This window comes from Lampris incognitus, chromosome 9 (genome assembly GCF_029633865.1).
Source record: "Lampris incognitus isolate fLamInc1 chromosome 9, fLamInc1.hap2, whole genome shotgun sequence".
In the NCBI taxonomy this organism is placed as follows: Eukaryota; Metazoa; Chordata; class Actinopteri; order Lampriformes; family Lampridae; genus Lampris; species Lampris incognitus.
The window spans coordinates 23,037,013-23,061,999 of record NC_079219.1 but is presented as its reverse complement, the minus strand read 5'-3'; the positions used below and the strand labels follow the sequence as shown (position 1 = coordinate 23,061,999).

Sequence of the window (24,987 nt, the reverse complement as noted above, 5' to 3'; positions counted from 1 at the left end):
CGGGTCGTATTCAATGGGTCCTGTGAGTGTTTGAAAAAAATATATAGATCACCGTGACTCTGCATGACTCCTATTTACTCGGAACTGCAGTATGAAGTATCTCGTGTTTTTCAGAGAATGTGGCAGAGGTCTCAGCCCCACAGTGGTTCCAGTGTTTTCAGCATTGGGAATACCATATAGCTTCCTATCTTAATATTCATCTTGCAATTAGGCATGCATTGTTTTTTTCTTTCTTTTATTGTCATAGCAAATGTAAAAAAAAAAATATATGTCATTATCAGACTGGTTTCTTCTCATGGTTTCATGGGGGGGAAAAAGAGCACTTTGAAAGAGGAAGAAGAAAATGGGGGATGGGATCTCTATGCTTTACCGAAAGAATAACTACAGAAATTCTTGTTGAACCAATGCTAATATAGCCATGGTTCCTCTCTCTTGAATATGAATAGAACCCTATTCCAGATATACCCCCCCAAAACAATATAACAGGGAGCCCGTGTAGGGAGTGTTTAGGGAGGCAAGCACAGGAGGGATATGTTTTTTTGGTAACACTTTAGTATGGGGAACGTAGTCACCATTAATTAGGTGCTTATTAGCATGCAAATGAGCAACATATTGGCTCTTAATTGGTCATTATTACGTACTCATTAATGCCTTATTCTGCATGGCCTTATTATACAACCAGTAAGCCATTAACTATGAGTTTTCCCTCTATAACCTCAGAATTATTGCTTATTAGTAGTACCATCTCAATATGCTTTGCTTAGTATGGACTTTATAAGGTGGTAGTACCATAAGAAGAGTTATTCTCCCTTACTAACACTTAATGAATATGGTCTGTTCTTACATAACAAAACACAAAACTACAAGTGTTAATAGTGTTAAATTACTGTAAATTAAGTTTTTGTTACTTAGAATATGTTCCCCATACTAAAGTGACATCTTGATCATTACTAATTCACTAGTAATTAAGTTTTTTTATGTTCCCCACACTAAAGTGTTACCGTTTTTTTTCTCTCGCCCTTTTCTATCTGTCTAAGTTGGAGAGTACTGCTGGCGTCGTGTGTGGCTGCCGCTTCTCCCTCTCATACCCCCCCCTTTCCCATCCACCCCTGTATCTTTGTGCTATGTTTATCTGTTGTCTTGTTTCACCCTGTTTATTGTAAAGCGACTTTGAGTGTTAGAAAAGTGCTATATAAAATTGATTTATTATTATATAAATGAGTTATCAGAGTCGGATGAACATATTGCTGTATCCGATCAGCCAATGAGTTTTCACTATGGGCAGATTTTTTGATTTTGATATTTCGTGTTTCAAAAATGAACTGGAAAAAGCAAAAAAATTAAAAAAAATTAAAAAAAAAACCCATCTGTATAAGGTATACTACCAAAATATTGCAATGGTAGCTTTCTGATTGCCCTGAGGGTGTGAAAGCTCAAGCGATGTGAAATTATCATGGCAGCCAGTTAAAACAATCAAAGACACAAAAATCACAGCTGCAACCATTTAGGACAAAGTGGTCACAAAGGCAGTCAGAAAGATCGCCTGGACAAAAACGATGAGCTGCAATGAAGAGAGGACTACTACCGATTACCATTTCTTTCTTTGAACTCTGGTATATGTGCCATTAGGCACGTGGCAACATTAGCTGGGACTCATGTATACTAGGGCACGTTTGGAACATGTTGATCTTTTCAACTTGCACGTTTGTTGCCTTTTTTATTTCACATAGCCAACCCACCACACACGGGGGGGGGGGGGGGCTCATCTCAGGGTGCAAACAGAGTCAAATCTAGGAGTTCAACATTTTCTGTGTAGCCTGAAACCGCTAAAAACTACAAACTGAGGGGGATACATAAGGTTAATTACTTACAGTTCTAGTTGATCTTTGCAATACAGCACGTATCATCTTGATCTCTTCAATACAACGCGGTGGGTCATTGAAGGCTCTCAAAAATATAGCTTAGTTCACACATCACATGAAAGTCTGAGAAGAAATTATAAATATAGATGAGACGGAACATTGTAAAAGAAAACAGCCTGTTAATCAAAGTTTAGTCAGGAAACAGTTTAAAAGAAAAACTTTCCGAGAAAAAAAAACGTGATTCAAAATTAAGTGTATGCATTTCAACGTGGACTGTCATGGAGTGTCACGTCAGGTGATCTCATTTGTCGGCTTGTCGATGATCAACACTCCCTGGTAGATGGCTTCTCAACTGGCCGTTTCAGACAAACTCCTTCATAGAAAATGTGTCCCTTCCCTTACCAGAATCTGTGTTGTGTACAACACCAAATCGAAATGAGGACTTGTTGGCAAAACAGTCAAGATATCCCAAGAAAAACATTTTCAGGAGCTCCTGAACCTGGCTTCTAACTCACTCACTCACTCACTCACTCACTCACTCACAAAATGACTTTTGGTCTCACATTTAGCTTTACCATCAGCATAGATTCAGGGGGATAGCAACCCCTCCCAAAACATTTCTGCGTGACTGCACCAAAGAGCATTTGCTGTTGTAAAACATTAAATATTTAGTTTTTTCTATTATTAACTTTCTAATCCTAATTGGGAAGAAAACTGGCAAACTAGCTTTTTTTTCTGGACCTCCGCCGCTATTCTCTCTTAGCCTCTCCCTCATATTGTGTCACTTGACATTTTCTATGCAGGTTCATAAAGGTAGGAATTCAAGGAAATGCCATCGACAGAGACGTAAGCACGACATGCTCTGTCACATTTAACATGCCCAAACAAATCGATCTTTTGATAAAAGTTTTTAAGTGTTTCTGATGTGTCAGTTTGCTTTCCTCGGTTGTTGGTTAGCTAAAAACATGATCCATACAAGCCAACTTTAGCTCTACTGAATCGATGCAGAAGGATTAGCAAATCATATGATAAGACAGAAGATGGCGCCGTACTAGTCCCTCGACAACAAACTGGATGAACTTTATTGCCGAATAAGCTCTGAAAGGGACTGTTGCGTGTTCTGCTTTACAGAGACTTGGCTGAACCCTAATACACCTGATAGGAGTATACAACCAAAGGGTTTTTCTGTGCACCACATGGACTGTTCTATGACGATTACTGGCAAGGTAAAGGGAGGTGGCATATGCTTCTTTATTAATAATTCATGGTGCACTGACGTAGTAATAGTCTCTTAGTCCAGTTTGCCAGTGTCAGAACAGCTAACAACAAGGTGCGGACCATTCTATCTCCCAAGGGAATTCCCCAGCATGGTGTTAACGGCTGTCTACATACCACTGCAAGCCACTGCTGCAGAGGTACTGGATGAACTGTATGGAGCCATTAGCAGGCAGGAGAACTTGCACTCTGAGGCCAAATCCATGCTACCAAAATTTTGCCAACATGTCACTTCCCCAACCAGAGGCAATAAGACTCTCAGCCACTATTGCTCCATGGTCAAGGCAGCGTACAGGTCTATCCCACGACCTCCCTTTGGGAAATCCAACCTGTCAGTGCTCTTCTTCCCGTCAGCTCCCTGCTTACAAGCACAAAGTGAAGTGTGTGCAGCCCACTGTGAGGGCAGTACAGTGCTGGGCTACAGAACATGAATCCAAACTTAAGGGATGTTTTGACTCAACAGACTAGTCAATCTTTAAGGATTCAGCCTTGAGTTTGGATTAGTATGCTGAATCGGTCATTGTCAGATTCTGTGTGGCTAACCATATCCCAGTATGATCTATTCACTCATACCCCAACCAGAAGCCCTGGATTAACAGCAACATTTGCCTGAGGTTGAGGCAGCGTACCACTGCTTTTAAATTGAAAGACAAGGTATGCCACAAAAAAATCCAGGTATGACTTAAGGAGAGCCATCAAATCCGCTAAAAGACAATATAGGGGCAAATTGGAAAATGACTCCAGTGACTGTGACTTGTGATGCATCTGGAAGGGGCTGCAGGTGATTATGGACTATAAATCTAAACCCAGTGTGGCTATAGTTTGATCTTCTTGACAGATTTTACCACTGTCCCAGACGATGTGACAGTGGTAAAATCTATCAAGAAGCGGGCCAACCAGAAACCCTGGTTGAATGGGGAGGTCCATTCACTGCTGTGAACCCGAAATGCTGCATTCAGATCTGGAGACACTGCAACATACCAACTGGCCAAGAGAAATCTGTCCCGGGGTATAAAGGAGGCAAAGAGGCTGTATGGACAAAAGTTCAACAGCCACTTCTCTGATAATAAAGACACACCGTGCTTGTGGCAAGGTTTTCAAGTAATAACTGATTACAAGCCCCCACCCCCACAGGCATGCCATAAAGATCCCTCCCTACCAGACAGACTAAAAAACTTTTTCCACGTTTTGAGGTAATCAACAACAGGCAGGCACAAAAACTTCCACCATCACCAAGCGACCAGGCACTCCAGCAGTCTACAGCTGGGGTAAAGAAGGCCTTTGCCAGCGCCAACCCACGCAAAGCTGCAGGGCCACACAACATACTTGGGTGTGTTATTAAGGACTACGCAGAACAGCTGAAAGATGTTTTTGCAGATATCTTCAACACCTCGCTCAGTCAAGCAGTAGTGCCCAACTGCCTCAAGAGTGCCACCATCATTCCCCTGCCCAAAAAGTCAAACCCAGCCAGTACGAATGACTTACGCCCTGTGGCCCTCACTCCCACAGTTATTAAGTGTTTTGAGCAGCTTGTCATGCAGCATATCAAGGCCTGCCTCACGGCAAACCTAGATCCCCTACAGTTTGCATATAGAGCCAACCGATCCACAGAACATGCAATATCTACCATACTCCACATCACTTTGTCACCCTGGAAGGGAATGACAGGATCATCTTCATCGATTTCAGCTCAGCATTTAACACCATCATACCATAACAACTGGTGGAGAAGCTGAGGTTGCTGGACGGGGACACTGGTACCTGTAACTAGGTCCTGGACTTCCTGACGCAGAGGCAACAGACAGTCAGGGCGGGCAGCCTTACATAAAATTCCATCTTAGTGAGCACAGGTTCACCCCAGGGCTGCATCCTGAGCCCCCTCTTGTTCACCCCATTAACCCATGACTGTACTGCCAAATTTGACACCAAACACACCATCAAGTTTGCAGATGATACAACAGTAGTGGGTCTCATCAGCAATAATGATGAATCTGCATACAGGATGGAGGTGGAGCAGCTAATGGCGTGGTGCGAATCCCACAACCTCTCCCTGAATATAAGCAAAACAAAGGAGATGGTGATTGACTTCAGGAGGGCCGGCAGGCACCATCATATGATGCTGACCATCGATGGTGCCACTGTGGAGAGGGTCAGTAACATCAAGTTTCTGGGAGTGCACCTGGCGGACGACCTGACCTCAACCATTAACACCTTGGCCATCGTTAAAAAGGTCCAACAGCGGCTCCATCCACTCTGGAGACTTAAAAGGGCAAGCCTCCCCATTCCAGCCCTCACCACCTTCTACAGGGGCACCATTGAAAGCATTCTAACCTTTGGTCTCACTTCCTGGTTTGGTAACTGCAAAGCAACCGAAAAAACACCAGCTGAACAGGATAGTGAAGACAGCTAGCAAGATCATTTGTGCCCCTCTCCCCTTCCTGTTGGAGATTTACCATCAACGCTGTGTTCACAGAGCCTCCAGCATCATTAAGGATCTCCACCACCCTTCTCACAACCTGTTTTCCCTCCTGCTGTCTGGGAAGAGGTACAGGAGCATCTGTGCTAAATCCAGCAGAATGCTAAATAGCTTCTACCCACAAGCAGTCAGGATTGTTAATGAACTGTCCCCCCCCCCAACGGTCATGCCCATCCACCTACCCTCTAACCCCCCCCCCCCACCAGTGCTGGTCACTCGTTAACAGACAATGGCTGTCAACATTTAAACTGAAATGGCACGTTAATGGACTGTGTTGGACTTGAATGGACTGTGTTGTTAATTGTGCTTTTTTGTTTTGTTTTCTGTTTTTCTGTTTTTAGTGGTATCGTTTTTAGGGAATTTTTGGATGTGTATTTTTGTCTTCTCTGTTGCACTGCTGTGGGCTGGGGGAAACGGCATTTTGTTTTTATTTATGTGCGCAGGTACATAGTGAAAGTGACGATAAACTAAATCTTGAATCTATCAACACCTCTGCCTCTCTCCCAGATGAGTTTAACAACTTTTATGCCCGTTTTCAAGCTCACAACATGGACCCAGTGACAGCAGCACAGTGCCAGCCCGATGAAGTCTATCTACAGGTGACAGAGGCTGATGTGAGCAACACTTTTAAAAGGGTTAAGACTTATAAAGCTGCTGAACCAGATGACATCCCTTCCCATGTCCTCAAGGCATTTTACACTCAGCTATCTTGGGGTTTTATTGACATTTTTAACTTGTCCCTGTCATTGAGTGTGGTTCAACTGTATTTTAAGAAAACCACCATTGAGCCCGTACCTAAGAAAACACGTCTCTTGCCTTAATGATTACTGACCTGTTGCTTTGACCTCCGTTATTATGAAGTGCCTGGAAAGATTGGTTACATCATATATAAAATGTTACATTCATGCTACCCTTGACCCATTACAGTTTGCCTACTGTTCCAACAGATCTTTAGATGACGCTGTCTCACTTGCTCTGCATACTACTTTAGTACACCTTGAAGAGTTTACTGATTACAGCTCTGCTTTTAATACAATTGTATCATCCAAACTGGTGTTGAAACTCAGAGGTCTTGGTCTGAGCAACTCTATCTAAATGGTTTTTTGATTTCCAGACAGGCAGGCCCCAGACTGTGAGAATAGGTAAAACATACTCATCTACATTAGTTCTTAGGACCGCCGCACCTCATGGCTGCTGTCTCGGTCCCCTATTGTACAGTCTATTTACACATGACTGTGTTGCCAAATATGACAACAACATCATCATTAAATTCGCCGATGACACCACAGTGATTGGACTAATACGCAAAAGTGATGAGAGGGTCTATAGGAGGGAAGTGGAAGATTTAACCATATGGTGCCATGATAACAATCTCTCTCTAAATGTCAATAAGACAAAAGAAAACCTTGTTTACTTTAGAAAGATCAGAGAAAATCACATTCATATTTCCATCTATGGGTCATCTGATGAAATTGAGGACAGTTTTAGATTTTTTGGTTTACACATCGAAGACACCCTCACATGGTCTCTCAACACCAATTGCATCCTGAAGAATGCATAGCAGAGACTATATTCTGAGGCATCTATTATCGCAGTACCATCGAGAATGTCTTGACAGGCTGTATCACAGTGTGGTTTGGCAACCTGACTGCTCAAGACTGCAGACTGCTTCAAAGCACTGTAAAGATGACCAAAAATCATTGGCACATGACTACCACAACTTCATAATATTCACACCACTCGCTGCAAAAGGAAATTCCAAAACATCATTAAGGAAACCAGCCACCCCGCTCATGCTCTGTTCTCGCTCCTTCCATCTAAAAAAAACTTTACCGAAACATCAAATCAAACACCACCTGCCTCAATAATAGTTTCTTTCCACAGGCAGTCAGGTTGCTGAACAGCAGACACACCCATATGCACCTTACATAGTTGTGTTATCATGTACTGTAAAGTATGAATTCATTATGTACATAGTCTGTGTAGGTCTGTAGTGTTGTTAGTGAGGTTTTTTTTGGGAGGAGGGGATGGTGTGCCCTTGTGTCTTTTGTCTTTGTGTTCCTTGTGTTAAGGCAGAGAGAGCCAGAGCACAAGAATTTCATTGCACTTCAATACAAGACAATAAAGCTGAACTTGAGCACCTATTTTACAATGTCAATGTGATGCATCCAATCAGGATATTATGTAAATAATATGTAATGTTAGCTATTAAACTGAACATATGTAGTCAATACTAGGCCTTCTTCATCGGTCTGTTCATAACAGTTCAACTTTGCATCTATGTTGGCATGTCCTTGCTTTTTTTCTGTTTTTTTTCTTTCTTTCCCCAATTGGTCACATCTACTACTACTATTTTCAGCTGCTCCCATTAGGGGTCTAATTGGTCACATCAGTAATTAAAAATTCTCCATTATCATCACTTCATGTCTCGTCCGTCAGGTACAATTTGGTGCTGAATTAGATTTGAAAATTATGTCTGGCCAAGGCTAATGCAATTTACTGAGAACTCTTCATGGTGAAGAGGTTTGAGGATCCTTGTAGCTGAGATCTCCCATTGTAAATTGCATAACAAAACAATACCCAATTCCATAATTTGTCACTTTTCATGAAAACACGGAACATTTTTACAGTATGCGACAGACAGTATCTGATGTTTTTCTTTTTCTTTCGATGACACTGTCTCTTACTACAAAGAAAGAGATGTGAGAGTGGGTGATAACTGGAAATGAAAAGGACCTAAGATGATGGGAATGTGAAGAATCCCTCTCATACCAGAAGAATAACAACACAGTGTAATATCCCAGAAGTCATGCACAGGGTCTGTCTAGAGATCAGTCGCGGCGGCTTTCGGAAGTGTGCCTGATTGATGAGGCAAGGTGAAGCCAAGCGTCAGAGAGGGGCTCTGGCTCTAGAAGCTGTAAACACAATTTAATGGAGGAGGGCCTGTAACCCTAGCACACACATAAATGAACACAAGCAGAAACACAAGTACACACACACACACACACACACACACACACACACACACACACACACACACACACACACACACACACACACACACACACACACAGGCAGGCAGGATATCTTTCTTTCTCTGTCTACATTCCCATCAGCCTGTTATGACATAGGCCAGTCTTGCTGTCTGGAAGTACAGTTTCCCCTCCTGCTGCATCCCAGCCATGATGTGCAATCGGAATATCGGAATACAGATTTGAGCATAATATGGAATCATATCATGATTTACCATATCATAGTCTATTGTACAGGAAAACCAAACACAAAATGTGAAAATATGCGTGCAATTAGCCTTTTAAAGTCAGATACGAAAATCCTTTGCAAAGTTCTTGCAAGAAGACTGGAGGGCCTGCTTCCTTGGGTGGTGGGAGAGGCTCCGGTTTCCTCTCACAGTCCAAAGACATGTCGTTCAGTTGAACCGGCCTTACTAAAAAATTATCCCTAGGTGTGAATGTGGCGGCCCTGTGATGGACTGGTGGCCTGTCCAGGGTGTCTCCCCGCCTGCCACCCAATGACTCCTGGGATAGGCTCCAGCATCCTCCCGTGACCCAAACTGGGATTAGCAGCTTGATTAATGAATGGATGGATGGATAGTTCATTGCATCAAATAAAGTCTTACTGCAGATAGTGTGAATGAAAATGCAGAGCAGAAGCAATGTGTAATCTTTTAAAACACCAAGTTCTTGTATTGGTCGAAACATACAAGGACATGTTTCACTCATTTAAAAAGATGAAAGCATGCACACCCACACCCACCTGCACACCAACACACACCCACGTCCTATTTTCTTCACATCTTATTGTAAAGGAGAGAGGTGAGAGTGGCATGTGTGAAATTATAAAAAGGCATGAGGTCGAGCTGTTTGAGTACACTGCAGTCTTAGGGAGCGAGAGAGAGAAGAGAGAGAGAGGAGAGTGACAGAGAGGATTTAAATATACTGAAGCTAAGACACAAGAGCATGTGAGCAGTACCTTTCACAGCGCCTTTAAACAGATAATGCTGACACCATGTCAGTGATTTTTCTTCCTCCTGTCAAAACAAACCAGTGGGACATGCCCAAACTGGTCTCGTGTGCGAGAACTAAAACACAAACATGTCACCACAGCATGATTACTTCTCAGCAAAAAAACAGGAATCAAGGCTCAGAGCCTTGAACGAGAGAGAGAGAGAGAGAGAGAGAGAGAGAGAGAGAGAGAGAGAGAGAGAGAGAGAGAGAGAGAGAGAGAGAGAGAGAGCGAAAAAAACACTCATGCAGAGCATATGACACATAAAACCACATAGTAGTTTTTCATGCTTCCTCTTTGGGTCCATTTTAGAGGAAGCCCAAATCTACAGCTGCAGTTAAAAAGCTAAAATGATGGGGTCGGGGTTTGTGTTTCATCCGGCTCACACATGAAACAAGTGCATTCAGGATGTAGTATGTGGTGTATTGGAATGTGATGCCACAATGGAGCAAAGTAAAATGCTATAAAACCAAATAATACACAACATCTAACTTCAGGTTAAAGAGATTTACAATAACTACAATTTACAACCTCTAAAATACTTGAACGGGGACAACACAGCAAAACCAGTCTATTTCTATTTAGGTGCTAAACTGATCTGTACATGGCACATATACAGTAAATTATTTATTACATATTTTTTTTGGATCCCCCCTTTTCCCCCCAATTGTACTTGGCCAATTACCCCACTCTTCCGAGCCATCCCGGTCTCTGCTCCACCCCCTCTGCCTATCCGGGGAGGGCTGCAGACTACCACATGCCTCCTCTAATACATGTGGAGTTGCCAGCCGCTTCTTTTCACCTGACAGCGAGGAGTTTCACCAGGGGGACAGTGCGTGGGAGGATCATGATATTCCCCCCAGTCCCCCCCCCCCTGAACAGGTGCCCTGACCGACCAGAGGATGCGTAGTACAGTGACCACGACACATACCCACATCCGGCTTCCCACCCGCAGAAACAGCCAATTGTGTCTGTAGGGATGTCTGATCAAGCCAGAGCTAACATGGGGAATCGAACCAGCAATCCCCACGTTGGGAGGCAACCGCATAGACTGCCACACCACCCGGATGCCCAGTACATTTTCTTATGTACTGTATGTTTCCCATACAGTTTCACCCCGTGGACCCAGCACACATGGGGATGAGCATTGGGGTAGGGTGCAATGCAGGCCGGGTGGCAGGCAAAAGAGAGGATCGGGGCGTGCCGACTTCCGGCATTGCAGATTGGTCCTCGGGACGTGGAATGTCACCTCTCTTGCAGGGAAGGATCCTGAGCTGGTGCGGGAGGTGGAGCGGTACCAACTAGATATAGTTGGGCTCACCTCCACACATAGCATGGGCTCTGGTACCAAATTCTTGGAGAGGGGCTGGACTCATTACTTTTCTGGAGTTGGCCAAGGTGACAGGTGCTGGGCAGGTGTGGGGATACTCACAAGTCCCCAGTTGAGCGCCGCCGTGTTGGAGTTCTCCCCGGGGAATGAGAGGGTCGCCTCTATACGACTGCGAGTCACTGGGGGTAAGGCTGTTGTGTGAGCTTATGCACCGAATAGTAGTTTGGAGTATCCAGCCTTCTTGGAGTCTCTGGGTGGTGTCCTGGACAGGGCTCCGCCTCGGGACTCTATAGTTCTGCTGGGGGACTTCAATGTTCACATGGGCAATGATGGAGAAACCTGGAGGGGCGTGATTGGGAGGAACGGCCTCCCCGATTTGAACCGGAGCGGTGCCTTGTTATTGGACTTCTGTGTGAGTCATGGATTGGCCATAACAAACACCATGTTCGAACATAAGGTAGTTCATAAGTGTACTTGGTACCAGAACACCTTAGGCCGAAGATGGATGACAGACTTTGTGGTCGTATCAGAAGATCTGCGGTCGTATGTTTTGTACACTCAGGTGAAGAGAGGAGCATCGCTGTCAACTGACCACCACCTGGTGGTGAGTTGGATCAGATGGCAGGGAAGGCTGCCGAAAAGACCTGGCAAACCCAAATGTATAGTGAGGGTGAACTGTGAATGTCTGGCAGAGGCCCCTGTCCGTGACGTCTTCAACTCCCACCTCAGGAAGAAGTGCTCATAATATCCCAGTGTTAATCTTGTCAATGAAAATTTTGTCAAAAATATTTTGCTGATGACCATTTTATTTCACTTGCATGCATGAATCTGCAAGTCCAGGTGCAAATTCTCATTGCCTTCATGCATCCTTCTCGTTGGATGGTTTGTCCCTGCTCAGTTCATGCCCGCACAAATTGCAAGGTTATGAGAGAATCTGGAGAATCTGAATCTGAGCGTAAACTGTTATACTGTCTATGGCATAAACGGCATGGTAATTAAACACATATTTCAAGGTATGCTTACTTCTAAAAGGAATTTTTACAGCTAGAATGTCCTTCAGCAAAATCAGTACCATATAGTATCATGATAATTATGACTAAAACATTGACTAAAATTAGACTACAATTAAAACAGAGGCCAACTGATGAAATCTTGACTAAAACAAAGCAAAACAAAAAGACTAAAATGTGACTTTAAATCTACTACAATTTCCAGTAAGCGACTAAGACTAAAACTTAATTCAAAATCCTTGTCAAAATTAACACTGATATATCCCGAGGGAGGCTGGGGACATGGAGTCTGAGTGGGCCATGTTCAAAGCCTCTATCACAGATGGGGCAGGCAGGAGCTGTAGTCATAAGGTCATCGGTGTCTGTCGAGATGGCAACCTAAGAACCCGCTGGTGGACACCGGTGGTGAGGGAAGCCGTCAGACTGAAGAAGGAGGCCTTTCGGGCTTGGTTGGCCCAGGGGTCTCATGAAACAACAGACAGGTACCGGGAGGCCAGAGGGCTGTGGCTTTGGCGGTTGCGGAAGCAAAAACTCGGGTGTGGGAGGAGTTTGGCGAGGCTATGGAGGAGGACTTTCGGTTGGCCTCAAGGAAGTTCTGGCAAACCATCCGGTGACTCAGGCAAGGGAAGCAGGGCTTGACTCAGGCTGTGTTCAGCCAGGGAGAGGAACTGTTGACCCGGACTGGGGATGTTGTTGAGTGGTGGAAAGAACACTTTGAGGAGCTCCTGAACCCAGCTAACACGTCCTCAGTGGAGGAGGTAGAGTCTGAAGACTCAGGGGAAGCCCCACCCATATCTCTGGCAGAGATCTCTGAGGTAGTTAAGAAGCTCCTCGGAGGCAAGGCGCCAGGTGTGGATGAGATTCGCCCTGAGATGCTGAAAGCTCTGGACACTGTTTGGCTATCTTGGCTGACATGCCTCTTCAGTGTTGCGTGGAGGTCAGGGACAGTACCTGTGGAGTGACAGACTGGGGTCGTGGTTCCCATATTTAAAAAGGGGGACCGGAGGGTGTGCTCCAATTATCGGGGTATCACATTGCTCAGCCTTCCTGGGAAAAGTCTACTCTAGGGTGCTGGAAAGAAGGCTCCAACTAATTGTCGAACCTCGGATCCAGGAAGAACAATGCGGATTCCGTCCTGGCCATGGAACAACGGACCAGCTCTTTACCCTTGCGGATGTGCTGAGGGGCAATGGGAGTTTGACCAGCCAGTCTACATGTATTTTGTGAACTTGGAGAAGGCTTTCAACTGTGTACCCTGGGCGCTCTGTGGGGGGGGTACTGCGGGATTATGGGGTACCACGGCAGTTGCTACAAGCCATCTGGTCCTTGTATAACCAAAGTGAGAGCTGTGTCCGCATTCTCGGCACAAAGTAAAACACATTTTCGGTGGGTGTCGGACTCTGCCAAAGTTGTTCCTCGTCTCTGATTCTGTTTGTGATATTCATGAACAGGATCTCAAGGTGCAGCCAAGGTGAGGAGTGTGTCCATTTTGGGAACCTCAGAACTGCATCTCTGCTCTTTGCAGATGATGTGGCTTTGTTGGCTTCATCAGAATGCGACCTCCAGCATGCACTGGGGCGGTTTGCAGCTGAGTGTGAAATGGCTGGGATAAGAGTCAGCACCTCCATGTCTGAGACCATGGTTCTGTACCGAAAAATGGTGGATTGCTCCCTCCAAGTTGGGGACTAGTTGTTGCCTCAAGTGAATTGAATTCAATGAAACACAAAAGTGCAACGTGACTGTTCCTTTTGGCTGGATTGTGTGCTCCTTGGTTTTAGTAGCCAGTAATTTTCAACCCTTTTGTGAACAGTCCTAACAGTTTGTTAATCCAGTGTCTCACGGAATACTCGGAACAGTAGTAGTCACATTATATTTGTACCAAGTAATGTAAATGGCAAACTATTTTCAACTACAGATACTGTCACCTTCATCCAAGGAACAGCCTTGAAGTCAGGGGATGCAAACAAGCAAGTGAGATCACAAAACAGGACCACCTTTACCTTGCTTTTATTGACCGGATACAGATTTTTTTTCTTCCATTTTAAGTGCAACTATAAGTCACAATAGGAATAAACATGTTGTTAAATACATGTCTAATTTTATTACCAATACCTTCTTACGGTTTTATGTTACTACATAGTAAACAATGGCACAGTATATGGAAAAAAATCTCAAAGTTAATGATCAAAGAAGAGCTGAAGTGTTAAAAGCAAACACAGTTTCTCCCTCCATGCAAATGTAGGTCACTGCAGAGATGGCTGACCTGAGAAAGCAGGCTGATTAACTGCCGCTCAGTCCTCTTGTGAATTGTTGAGAAGAATTAGCGAGAGTGATGTGGGGGTTGGCAAAGAAAGAAAAAAAAAGATGCCGTTGCTAGGAAAATGAGAGAGGATGGGGGGGCAGGTGAAATGGTGAGACAGAAAGGAAAGATGGTAGAAGAGATATAATCATAGGAAGATAAAAAGTAAGCTTGGATGGGATAAAAAAAAAGTCAGGGAGAGGGCAAAAGGAGGATAAAACAATGGAGCGGTGGTTTCATGCAGCCGTGGTGTACCTGGGCTGCTGTGTTCCCTCCATGCATCATCCCGAGAGCAGCGTGTCGGGCTCGGCCCCCTAGGAGATTAATTAGCAGCCTCAGCTAGCGGAGGAGCTGCTGAGACAGGTGACCAACGTAACACCCAAGATGAATTGCCTCGGCTGAAAGCTCGAAGTTCAGCTATTTTACCACATACGAGATGCTCAGTCTTGGGACTTGGGGGGCCGAATCTATGCCAGAATTCAGTGTAAACAGTAGTCAGAGAGGTCATCACTGTATCTGCCGTACACTCAGGGCTGTTCTGGGAACGATAACAAAAGTGCGACATACACACAAGATACAGGGTTTATTGAGAGAAAAGTTCAGACAAAGTGATTGGGTCCGAAGTTTTCATTTGAAACTAGAAACACAATATGGGCAATATGTTTGGAGCCTTGAGAATAATTCTGCTGTACTGTCATTGTGCTTATCGGTGAAAATAATTAAAACATGTAAAATATCAAATATTTGCTAAGGTAGTATGCATCATGTGATTTCATCTACCAATTTTTAAGGTCAATCAAGTTATTGCAGCGGCAGGAGTCAAATAAGCTCTCCACAATTAGAGTCTTAGTCTGCATCTCAGCCAGCTTCTCTATCTACATGAATTTAATGAAGTCTCATTCAACACTGAAGTCTCATTAAACTAGGTCTATTTTGAGATGCAAAACTAGGCCAAGGATTTAAAGGTGTAATAGTAACAATAATGGATTATATTTATATAGTGCTTTATCTAGACACCCAAAGCACTTCACATTGAAGGGGTAACTCATTTCAACCACCACCAATGTGTAGCACCCACCTGAGTGATACACCGCAGCCATTTTGCGCTAGAATGCTCACCACACATCAGCTGAAGGTAGAGAGGGAGGAATCATTGAGCCAATTACATGGGGGGCTGATGGGTGGCCAGATGGAGAGAGCCAGATTCTCAATTTTGCCAGAACAATGGGGCTCCTCCTACTCTTTACGATAAGTGCCATGGGATCTTTAATGACTACATTGAGTCAGGACCTCGGTTTAACGCCTCATCTGAAGGACGTACCATGTTAGAATCCCGTGGATGCAAGTGAATCCAAAAAACAACAAAAAAACGCATTCTCTAATCTAGCCTTACCCCTTCCAAACAGTGTGACAAGCACATTTTCTCACCTTCATACAGATTATCAGTCTGCGTAACATCATACAAATGCATTAATGTCAAAATAAGCACTCTGTAACCGATAGTGATAAGCGATGCTTATACCCCCCCAAACAATGTTGAGTGTAAAGGAGGTAGAAATGAGTAGATGACTGTGGCTACTCATCAGCTAGCAACAATCAACGAAAAGCTCCAAGGATGTAGATATTGGGAGCCAATGCCCATACTCCCATACTAGCATATTAGCAAGCTGTTGTGTTATTGTCTAAATGGACAGCAACACCCAACCCACAAATGCACACATAAATATGATTGTCAACAGCATGTTTCTTTGCTGGATAATTTAGTATAGAATCATAAGTAAGTGGGTAATTAATTAGACAGCATTTGCCTTTGTACTTTCCAATATCATCCCTGTATTCTGTAGCTATACTGCAGGCAGCCATGTCACATAAACTATGCACTAAGACTGACTGCTGATCTGCCATATTTTGCAAAGCACGCCACTCCTGTGGGGATGAAAAGGGCTGAATACAGCATGAATCACAGGGGAGGAGCAGTTTTATGACAGAGAAAAATTATTTTGAGCAGAGTACAGGAGGCAACAAGTAAAATGGGAAATCAATATATTAGAAATTCATACCTCTACCATACATTTACATTCATGAAAAGGACCCTAGACCAGATTAAGGGGAAAATTTATCCCTTAAAGCTGAAATCCGTGATTTTTCACCATTGGTTATTTTGTCCATTTGAAACATGACGATTGTGGTAATTCTGTTGGATAGGCAAATCAATATTACAGTAGAACAGTGTTGTGATGTAGTTCAGTGTAAGCAGCAGAAAGAAGTACATCTGTTGTAAGTGATTTTCCCGGACTACAAAACAAGGTGTAGCAGCCACTGCGGCTCGTGTGCCGTCGGCTCAGCAGTAAACAATTTCCCCACTTGTAAAAATGCAATCTTTAGACCAAAGCTAACCCAGGCAGTCTAATGTATTACAAACTTCATCAGACTATATTGCAACCCTGTTGTACACTAATCTTGACTGTTTGTCAAACAGAAGCACGGCCACATCGACATCATGTTTCAATCTTTTCTCCTGCTGGAGTTGTTTCAAATGTGTACGTGTTTGCTGCTGCACCAGTTTGTGAAACCCGATCAAAAAAATTCCAACAGCCATATACAGAGACTGGAGAGTGTCTCCAACCATGGTAAAGTTAGTATCATGTAACCTGACTCCATGACCCAGATGGATATAGTAACAATTTATCAATTATTATTATTGCTCAAGCTCATCAAACACCACGCCATAGGCTACTGTTAAACTGCTTACAAACCCATTGAAATAATGTACGAAGCAACCCATACACTCCACATGTATCGGAGGAGGCATGTGGTAGTCTGCAGCCCTCCCCAGATCGGCAGAGGGGGTGGAGCAGCGACCGGGATGGCTCGGAAGAGTGGGGTAACTGGCCAGATACAATTAGGGAGAAAAAAAAAGGGGCAGGAAGTGGCTGAAATGTTGCATTTTATTCTTGCAAGAAATATGAATTTTCATGTATAAGTTTCTTTAGTGGCCAGACACAGAAAACTAGACCATAGAAAGAATAGTGTAAGTGTTACTCAGAGCTGTGCTTAAAAGTCCAAGAACCAAGATGTTTTCTATTACTAATAACATATTTCAAAAACCTCCCTAATTACTTCAATAATGTACTTCTATTTAGCTTCAGGTATCCTTTTTTTGCCCATTAAAGGCCAATGTCCTGTACTTTTGACTTCCTCACCCTTTAATCACTGAGAAACAAGATGGTGTGTTGCTCACTGTAGATTATACTTCAACAGCATTAGGACACCATTATAGAGCGGAAATGGTCAGCCCATTGTACAAAAGACCCTGGGTGTCCAGTAATAGTATGTTAACAGGTCTGCTCTCATGGGAGGGAGGGGTGCCATTCTCACCTCCCACGTCTCCAGCCCCTTTCCCTCAATCAGCAAGGCTTTTCACATATACAAGTTCAGCAAAGCTTTATAAGCCTAAGAGAATACCCTTCCTGACATCTATTTTGAAGCCTGCGAAAAGGCAAAGCTAGCTGGGAGTAAGTTAGGTATGGCTAAATGGACACAGCTTTTATTCACTCCAAACACTCAAACTGGTTGCAAAAGCTGCTGGCAAAAAAAAACCCCTACGTTATACATATTTAAACATCCTGCACCTTTCGCAGATAACATTGCTGCTGATAATGATGCACTGCAATGCTGAAATTAAAATGTGACCAGCGTGAAAATATTGAATACTGCTGACAACATTTTCTACAGCTAGCCTGCCTTCTGAGAATAAGTTGCACAGATGGTAAATACAAAGGGCAAAAGAAATAATAACACATACTGTGTCCAATTTCAAATTAATAATTTTTTACAATTCTTTTAAGATGCAAATCAGAGCGGCAACTATCATAAGCAAACGCTAGAGTAACGGGTGGCAATGAATTTTCTACAGGCTTGCAAGATCTGAGCTGGTACAGTATCATTTTGGCTGAGTCAGGCTGTGGAAGTGGCAGTTTTTTGGAGGGATGGGGTGTATTGGGAATACGGCTGCTATCCGCTGAGTTTAAAACATAATTTACCAACGACTAGAAGAATGCTGAGTGGTGAATGGGAGGATGGAGGATCATAAATCACCATGTTTCAGCTTGCTTATGATGAACAGTGGAACACGGATAAAGCTCTTATCCAATCGTCATCTACTGATGTGTGCGCACACACACACACACAACTGCACATGACTTCATGATTCATTAATCCTACTTACAAAGAGCATTCCTATCTAAATATTATCGTGATATCTGATAGAACATTTAATCAAAGCCAGTTAAGTTGAATAATGCATCAAACTCAGAAGGAATCTATGGAGATCCCTAAAGGAACTGTCTCCTCATACAGTCTACCATTCAAGCACATCATTTCCATTTCCTACTACTCATATACATTTTCTGAACTACTCGACTCTCCTCTATAGTACAGCTACAAACTACTGCACCCCATGCTGTTCAATCATGTGTAGCAGTGGATTACTGAACAAATAAATGCAGTGATATGCATCGTCAGACTCCCACACTGCTTCCTTGCATTTAGTGTCAATTTCAGTTGTTCAAATTCCTGTTGATCTGTTGTCTGAGCTAAATGAAGTGATTCTATCTTCCATCCATTATCCAAGCTGCTTATCCCAACTGGGGTCATGGGATGCTGGGGCCTATCCCAGCAGTCATTGGGCGGCAGGAAGGGAGACACCCTGGACAGGCTGCCAGTTCATCACAGGGCCAAAACAAACACCACACACACACACACACACACACACACACACGTAGGAACAATTTAGTATGGCCGATTCACTTGATCTACATCGGAATCAGAAAATCAGAGTACTTTATTCATCCCCTCATCCCCGAGGGGAAATTGGGTTCTTTTACAGACACTCAAGCTCTACTAAGAAACAACTTAAAACTAACATGATACAAGAAAACAAGAAAATAGAAACAAATAGAAATAAAAGATAAAATAAGAAATAGAAATAAAAACAAAACACATCAGCAAGCATGGTGCACATAACACCCTATTTATACTGCACTACTGCAGCACACAACAAACAGCACAAACAAAACCCATCCATTATCCAAACCACTTATCCTGCTCTCAGGGTCACGGGGACACTGTAGCCTATCCCAGCAGGCACTGGGCGGCAGGCAGGGAGACACCCTGGACAGGCTGCCAGTTCATCACAGGGCCAAAACAAACACCACACACACACACACACACACACACACACACACACACACACACACACACACACACACACACACACACACACACACACACACACACACACACACACACACACACACGTAGGAACAATTTAGTATGGCCGATTCACTTGATCTACATCGGAATCAGAAAATCAGAGTACTTTATTCATCCCCTCATCCCCGAGGGGAAATTGGGTTCTTTTACAGACACTCAAGCTCTACTAAGAAACAACTTAAAACTAACATGATACAAGAAAACAAGAAAATAGAAACAAATAGAAATAAAAGATAAAATAAGAAATAGAAATAAAAACAAAATACATCAGCAAGCATGGTGCACATAACACCCTATTTATACTGCACTACTGCAGCACACAACAAACAGCACAAACAAAACCCATCCATTATCCAAACCGCTTATCCTGCTCTCAGGGTCACGGGGACACTGTAGCCTATCCCAGCAGTCACTGGGCGGCAGGCAGGGAGACACCCTGGACAGGCTGCCAGGCCATCACAGGGCTCACACACACACACACACACACACACACACACACACACACACACACACACACACACACACACACACACACACACATACATACATACACACACACACACAACACACACACCTAGGGACAATTTAGTATGGCCGATTCACCTGACCTACATGTCTTTGGACTGTGGGAGGAAACTGGAGCCCCCAGAGGAACCCACGCAGACATGGGGAGAACATGCAAACTCCACACAGAGGATGAACCGGGATAATCCCCAAGGTTGGACTACCCTGGGGCTCGAACCCAGGACCTTCTTGCTGTGAGGCGACAGTGCTCGCCACTGTGCCACCCTACAAACAAACAAAACCTGACAGGGTACAATAAGTCGAAGGGCCAGTCCAATGACCATTAACTCCGAGTGTCTGAAACTCTGAGGGAGGAGTTATAAAGTTTGATGGCCACAGGCATGAATGACCTCCTGTGGCGCTCTGTAGTACATTTCGGCAGAATGAGTCTATTACTAAAAGTATGTCTTTGGACTGTGGGAGGAAACCGGATTACCCAGAGGAAACCCATGTAGACACGGGGAGAACATGCCAACTTCACACAGAGGACAACCTGAAATGACCCCCAAGGTTGGACAACCCCGGGGTTTGAATCCAGGACCTTCTTGCTGTGAGGCAACTGCACTAACCACTGTGCCACTGTGCCGCCCGTTTCTATCGTCACGCTATCATCAACACCTTGAGTCATATGTTTCCTGAAAGATCAAGTTTCTTCAACAAGAGACTACCAACGCAAAAGTGTCATAGAGAGAGGGCTGAGAGGTGAGTAGGTGTGCACGCGCCTGTGAAAAGAGAGCATATCACCTATGGGTGACCATCCAGGATCAATTCCAATCCATCTGAAAAATCTCCTGTTTATCAAAACCAGAGTAGGCCAGTTTGGCTGATGTAAACACCCTGAACCTCATCCAGCCACTGAGCAGTGCAGAGAAAACCTCAAGTAACCTTTGAGAAACTCATCCATTATTTGAATGCATCCCTCAAGTTGGTGACCAGTCCATCTGGGGGAAAAAAACCAACAAACAACCAAGTAGGCTAGAAGCAAATTTGGCAGTGTTTCTGTTGGTGCAGGGCCACATAGAGACTTCAAAAATTGACAGACAGATGAACATATGCCCTCCCAAACTCCCTCGAATCCACCTAAAAGCATTGCGTGAAATATTAATGTGCTCTTAGAAGTCAGGCTTTTCAGTGTGTGCAGTGTGCGTGCTTGTAAATGAGTGTGTGCGTGCATGCACCTACGTGTGTGTGTGTGTGTTTCTAGATGAGTGTGCGTGCAATTTGTATCCGTGTTCCTAACTTTGTCAGTGTGACTTTGTGAAACTGTTGAAAAGAGGTTCTCAAAATAAAAGCTTGACAACTGCCAACAAAATTTTGTCTCTCTCTGCATTCTAACAGTGGTGGGATGAATAGAACGACTTCCCAAAAACACAGATACGTCTTCAAGTAGAGTAAAGATCACAGAGCTTGAAAACACTTGAAAACCACTTCTGAACAGACAGCTGAAAAGATCAAATATGGAAAGGTTTAAAGGTGGAACTGCTGCACAAGCTTCACAAACCGGCATGCTTTTGGCAATGACTACAAATTATTTAAACAGAGACAAAGCAGGAGCCCAATCCCGAGCCATGAGGGCAGCACACAGCCACGTGAGCCCACAGCCTCCCGCTGATTCCTCTATCACACCCGCACGCATCCCTCGCTTCCACCCCTCCACGTTTCTATCTAGTGAGTCACGGTTTGCTTGATGGGTGGAAGTGATTACTGGGACACATAAGAGACAGATGAATAGAGGTGATGAGCGAGGGACGACTACCTGGAGAGTGTGAGAGATACGTCTGAAGAAGTAGGTGAATCTACTGACCTTCCCACAAACAGACCCTGACCCTAATCTGCCAGCCGATGCCACCAAGACATGCCACCTGCCGTGTTGCTTTTCAAACTGTCTAGCAGTACATCTCATCCTTCCTCACATAAGCACTGAACTCGTCTGAAAGGAAAGCAGTCAGTAAGCAAGACTGGAAAAAATCAAAGTCATTACTCATAGGTGAAATTTACTTTAATGTGTCCCACGCAGCAAAATTATCTTCCTACTATTCATCTGAAGAAATGGAAATACGCTTTGTGACTGAAAACAGGGGCCGCACATGCTCCCCCTCCCCACTCCATCCATTTCTCATGACAGTACAGGCACATGCATGTAGCCGCACAAACACACACACACACTACAGCTTGTGACGTTTTAGGTGGAAGTATTGGTTTACGTCGACAGATCACGGGCACGTGTGCATCACATCACGAGAGGGTGACAAAGGGAAATGTGACCTGCTGCAAGAGTCTTTGGGAATCATGGAGGCAAAAAAAAAAAAAACCCAAAACAAAACAGAACAAAAAACTGCAAAGTGATTACAGCATCAAAATCTTGCCTGGTGAAACACCAGATTGAGACATCTGCAACACATGAACTTCATCCCTATCAATAGCACAGACAAACTGGAGGTTTAACTAGTGCAACAGAAATGAACAGACAAAAGAAGACAAATGGGAGCTGGTAAAAAAAAAAAGAAGAAAAAAAAGCAAAACAAAGGTATAGCAGGTCGAATTTCCTTGGAGTCCTGTTACCTTGAGGAAAGAGAAAAGTGGCAAGAGCAACAGTCATGCCATTATCCCCACCTCCAGAAAAGGGCTCCGCATGGAGGAGTCCACAGCCTTTGTACATAAAAAGGATAAACTGGAGGGAAGAGACCAGCAGCGTTAGTACCTGGTATAACACTAGTACAGTACATTAGCACGGCATAACACTCACCACAGACAGACAGAGAAACCCGAGGAGACAACACAGGCACAACAGAGCATGGGAGGGACACCGTGGGACAGATGAGCAGAGACAAGGGCTGTGCTGCAGGTGGGCCTACCTGTTTGGCTGAGCTGCGAGGTGCTCCGGCTCTTGCGCGACATGCCAACGATGGCCTGCATTTTGGCACCAATGCTGGAGCGCCTCTTCTTGTCATCAGTGCCTACCGTGCCCACCGCCGTGTCCGACTGGCTGCCGTCCGTCTTCTCCAGGTTACACATGTCGCCGCTGATGCTTGTGCTCTTGGTCATGTTCACCCCGCCCGACTGGCCCATCTGCCTGTTTTTCATTTTGGATGCAAAGTCACTGTCAGCCACCGCCATTTTACAGGGGCAGGCGAGGACAGAGAGAGAAGACAGGCCGGAAGGAGGAGGAGAAGAAGAATGGGGGAAGAGAAATGAGGAGAAAGGAAGACAGGAGGAGGGAAAAGGCAAAATGAAGAGAGGATAGGATGGAATGGATGGGAAATGAGACAAAAGAAAAGGTAGTGGACAGGAAAGAACAGGAGGTGAGATGATGGTGGAGGGGAGAGAAGGACAGAGTTCAGGTATAGGAATACATGACTTACGGCTGAGTTGAGGGATCATAGTGAATCTGTACTTTTAAAGACACCTCAAGAGAGGAATAGCATAGAGCTGCCAGAATTTGGTTACTGGATGACTTCTGCACAAACTAGGGTGCATTGTCGTTTTTAAAATGCAACAAGTATTAATTGACCTTGGATCAGCTTCACGAGATTTGTTTTGTGCATTTACCCATAGACAAAAATGTGAGCTTAAACACAAGGCGAATGCCGATACCATGCTGTTGCTTCATTGCCCTGAGTGCAGGGTGCCCTTTGTACCAAAGCTTGGTGGTTTTTTTTCTCTAAAAGCTTCCTGGGGAAGCTTTTATAGCATCCGGTGTCTGTAGTATTTGTTTACAAATGTCAGTGCCTTGTTCAGCACCTTAACCTCAACAACCTCCTCCTACTTGAGAGCAAAGAGACCCCTGCAAAAAGCTCTTCTTTCAGTTGCGAGCTTGATGCTCATCTCAAGAGATAAACATTACACCGCATCACAGACTATTCATTCATAATCGGTTGAAGAATGTGCAAAGGAACAGCCTCGTTCAAAGCAAGGTCCAAAATTAACGTTTTGGCTTACCTGCCAAGGTGGCTGGTAGATGAAAAAAAAATTTACTGGCCAGACAGATTTTTTTTACCAGCCCCTCCACAAAAATTTGCTTTTTACGATTGCAATTTACTATTATTACTATGTCTTGGTCTCATATGCGATTCTCAATCAATATTATAGTATAGTAGTGTGCAGTAATAGTAGTAGTTACACTAACTGTATGCAGAAATGTTAATTCAACTGTTTCAATACTAAAGTGTAAAACATTTGAATTAACAAATTCAGTGATATTCGCCTTGAAGTGCAAGAAGGATCATCATTAAGGAGTTTGAGAATATAACACTCATAGACGAACAAGTAAAACTAAGTAACAGTAATAAGTTCACAGTCATAGTTCATGTTATTTTTTGTTTTTGTAGTTGCATGTCCAGTCTTCATATCGTTCACTCTCAAAGCGATTTTCCTCCTTGTCTCCTGCTAATCTCCACATAGCTGGGTTTGTTTCAACTCCCCGGATAACAAGCACCTCAACTGCTCTAACGAAAAATCACGCGGTTTGATGACTGACGCAAATACATACCACGTACACATGGGCGACATTTGGGTCCCAAAATTGGGGGGGGGGCAAATATTTTTTTTAATCACATAATTATATCAATGTAAAAGTACAACTAGTGTGTAATAAACAAAACATGCGGTTTCAATGTCAAATTTGTATTTTAAATAAGTGACAAAACTTTAACATATTTACTTTTTTTTTACCTTTGCTGCAAAATTATGCATACCGAGGATCGCTTTTAAAAAACGTAGTCCTACACGTCCCTTTTCACAACAACATTTGGAACGTTGCAAAACGTTGCCAATGTTTCGGACAGAAATAGAAATGATAAGAACAGACGTCTGTGTGTTCCACCGTTCGAAACGTTTCTTCTTTGTTGTGGCCAGCAACGCTAAATGCGCGACAT

General features: G+C 43.8%; 1 protein-coding gene across 2 annotated transcripts in view; it reads right to left on the bottom strand.

Moving 5' to 3' along the window:
• The window catches only part of rims2a (regulating synaptic membrane exocytosis 2a), a 224,806-nt gene that overhangs the window by 10,607 nt on the left and 189,212 nt on the right, over positions 1 to 24,987 (bottom strand). The window contains exon 28 of one of the 2 annotated variants that reach the window (XM_056286260.1): positions 22,969 to 23,186. In XM_056286260.1, the coding sequence (XP_056142235.1) occupies positions 22,969 to 23,186 (218 nt within the window). Of the gene's footprint in view, positions 1 to 22,968; positions 23,214 to 24,987 lie in introns of both variants that reach the window. The other variant, XM_056286261.1, reaches the window with a different exon arrangement.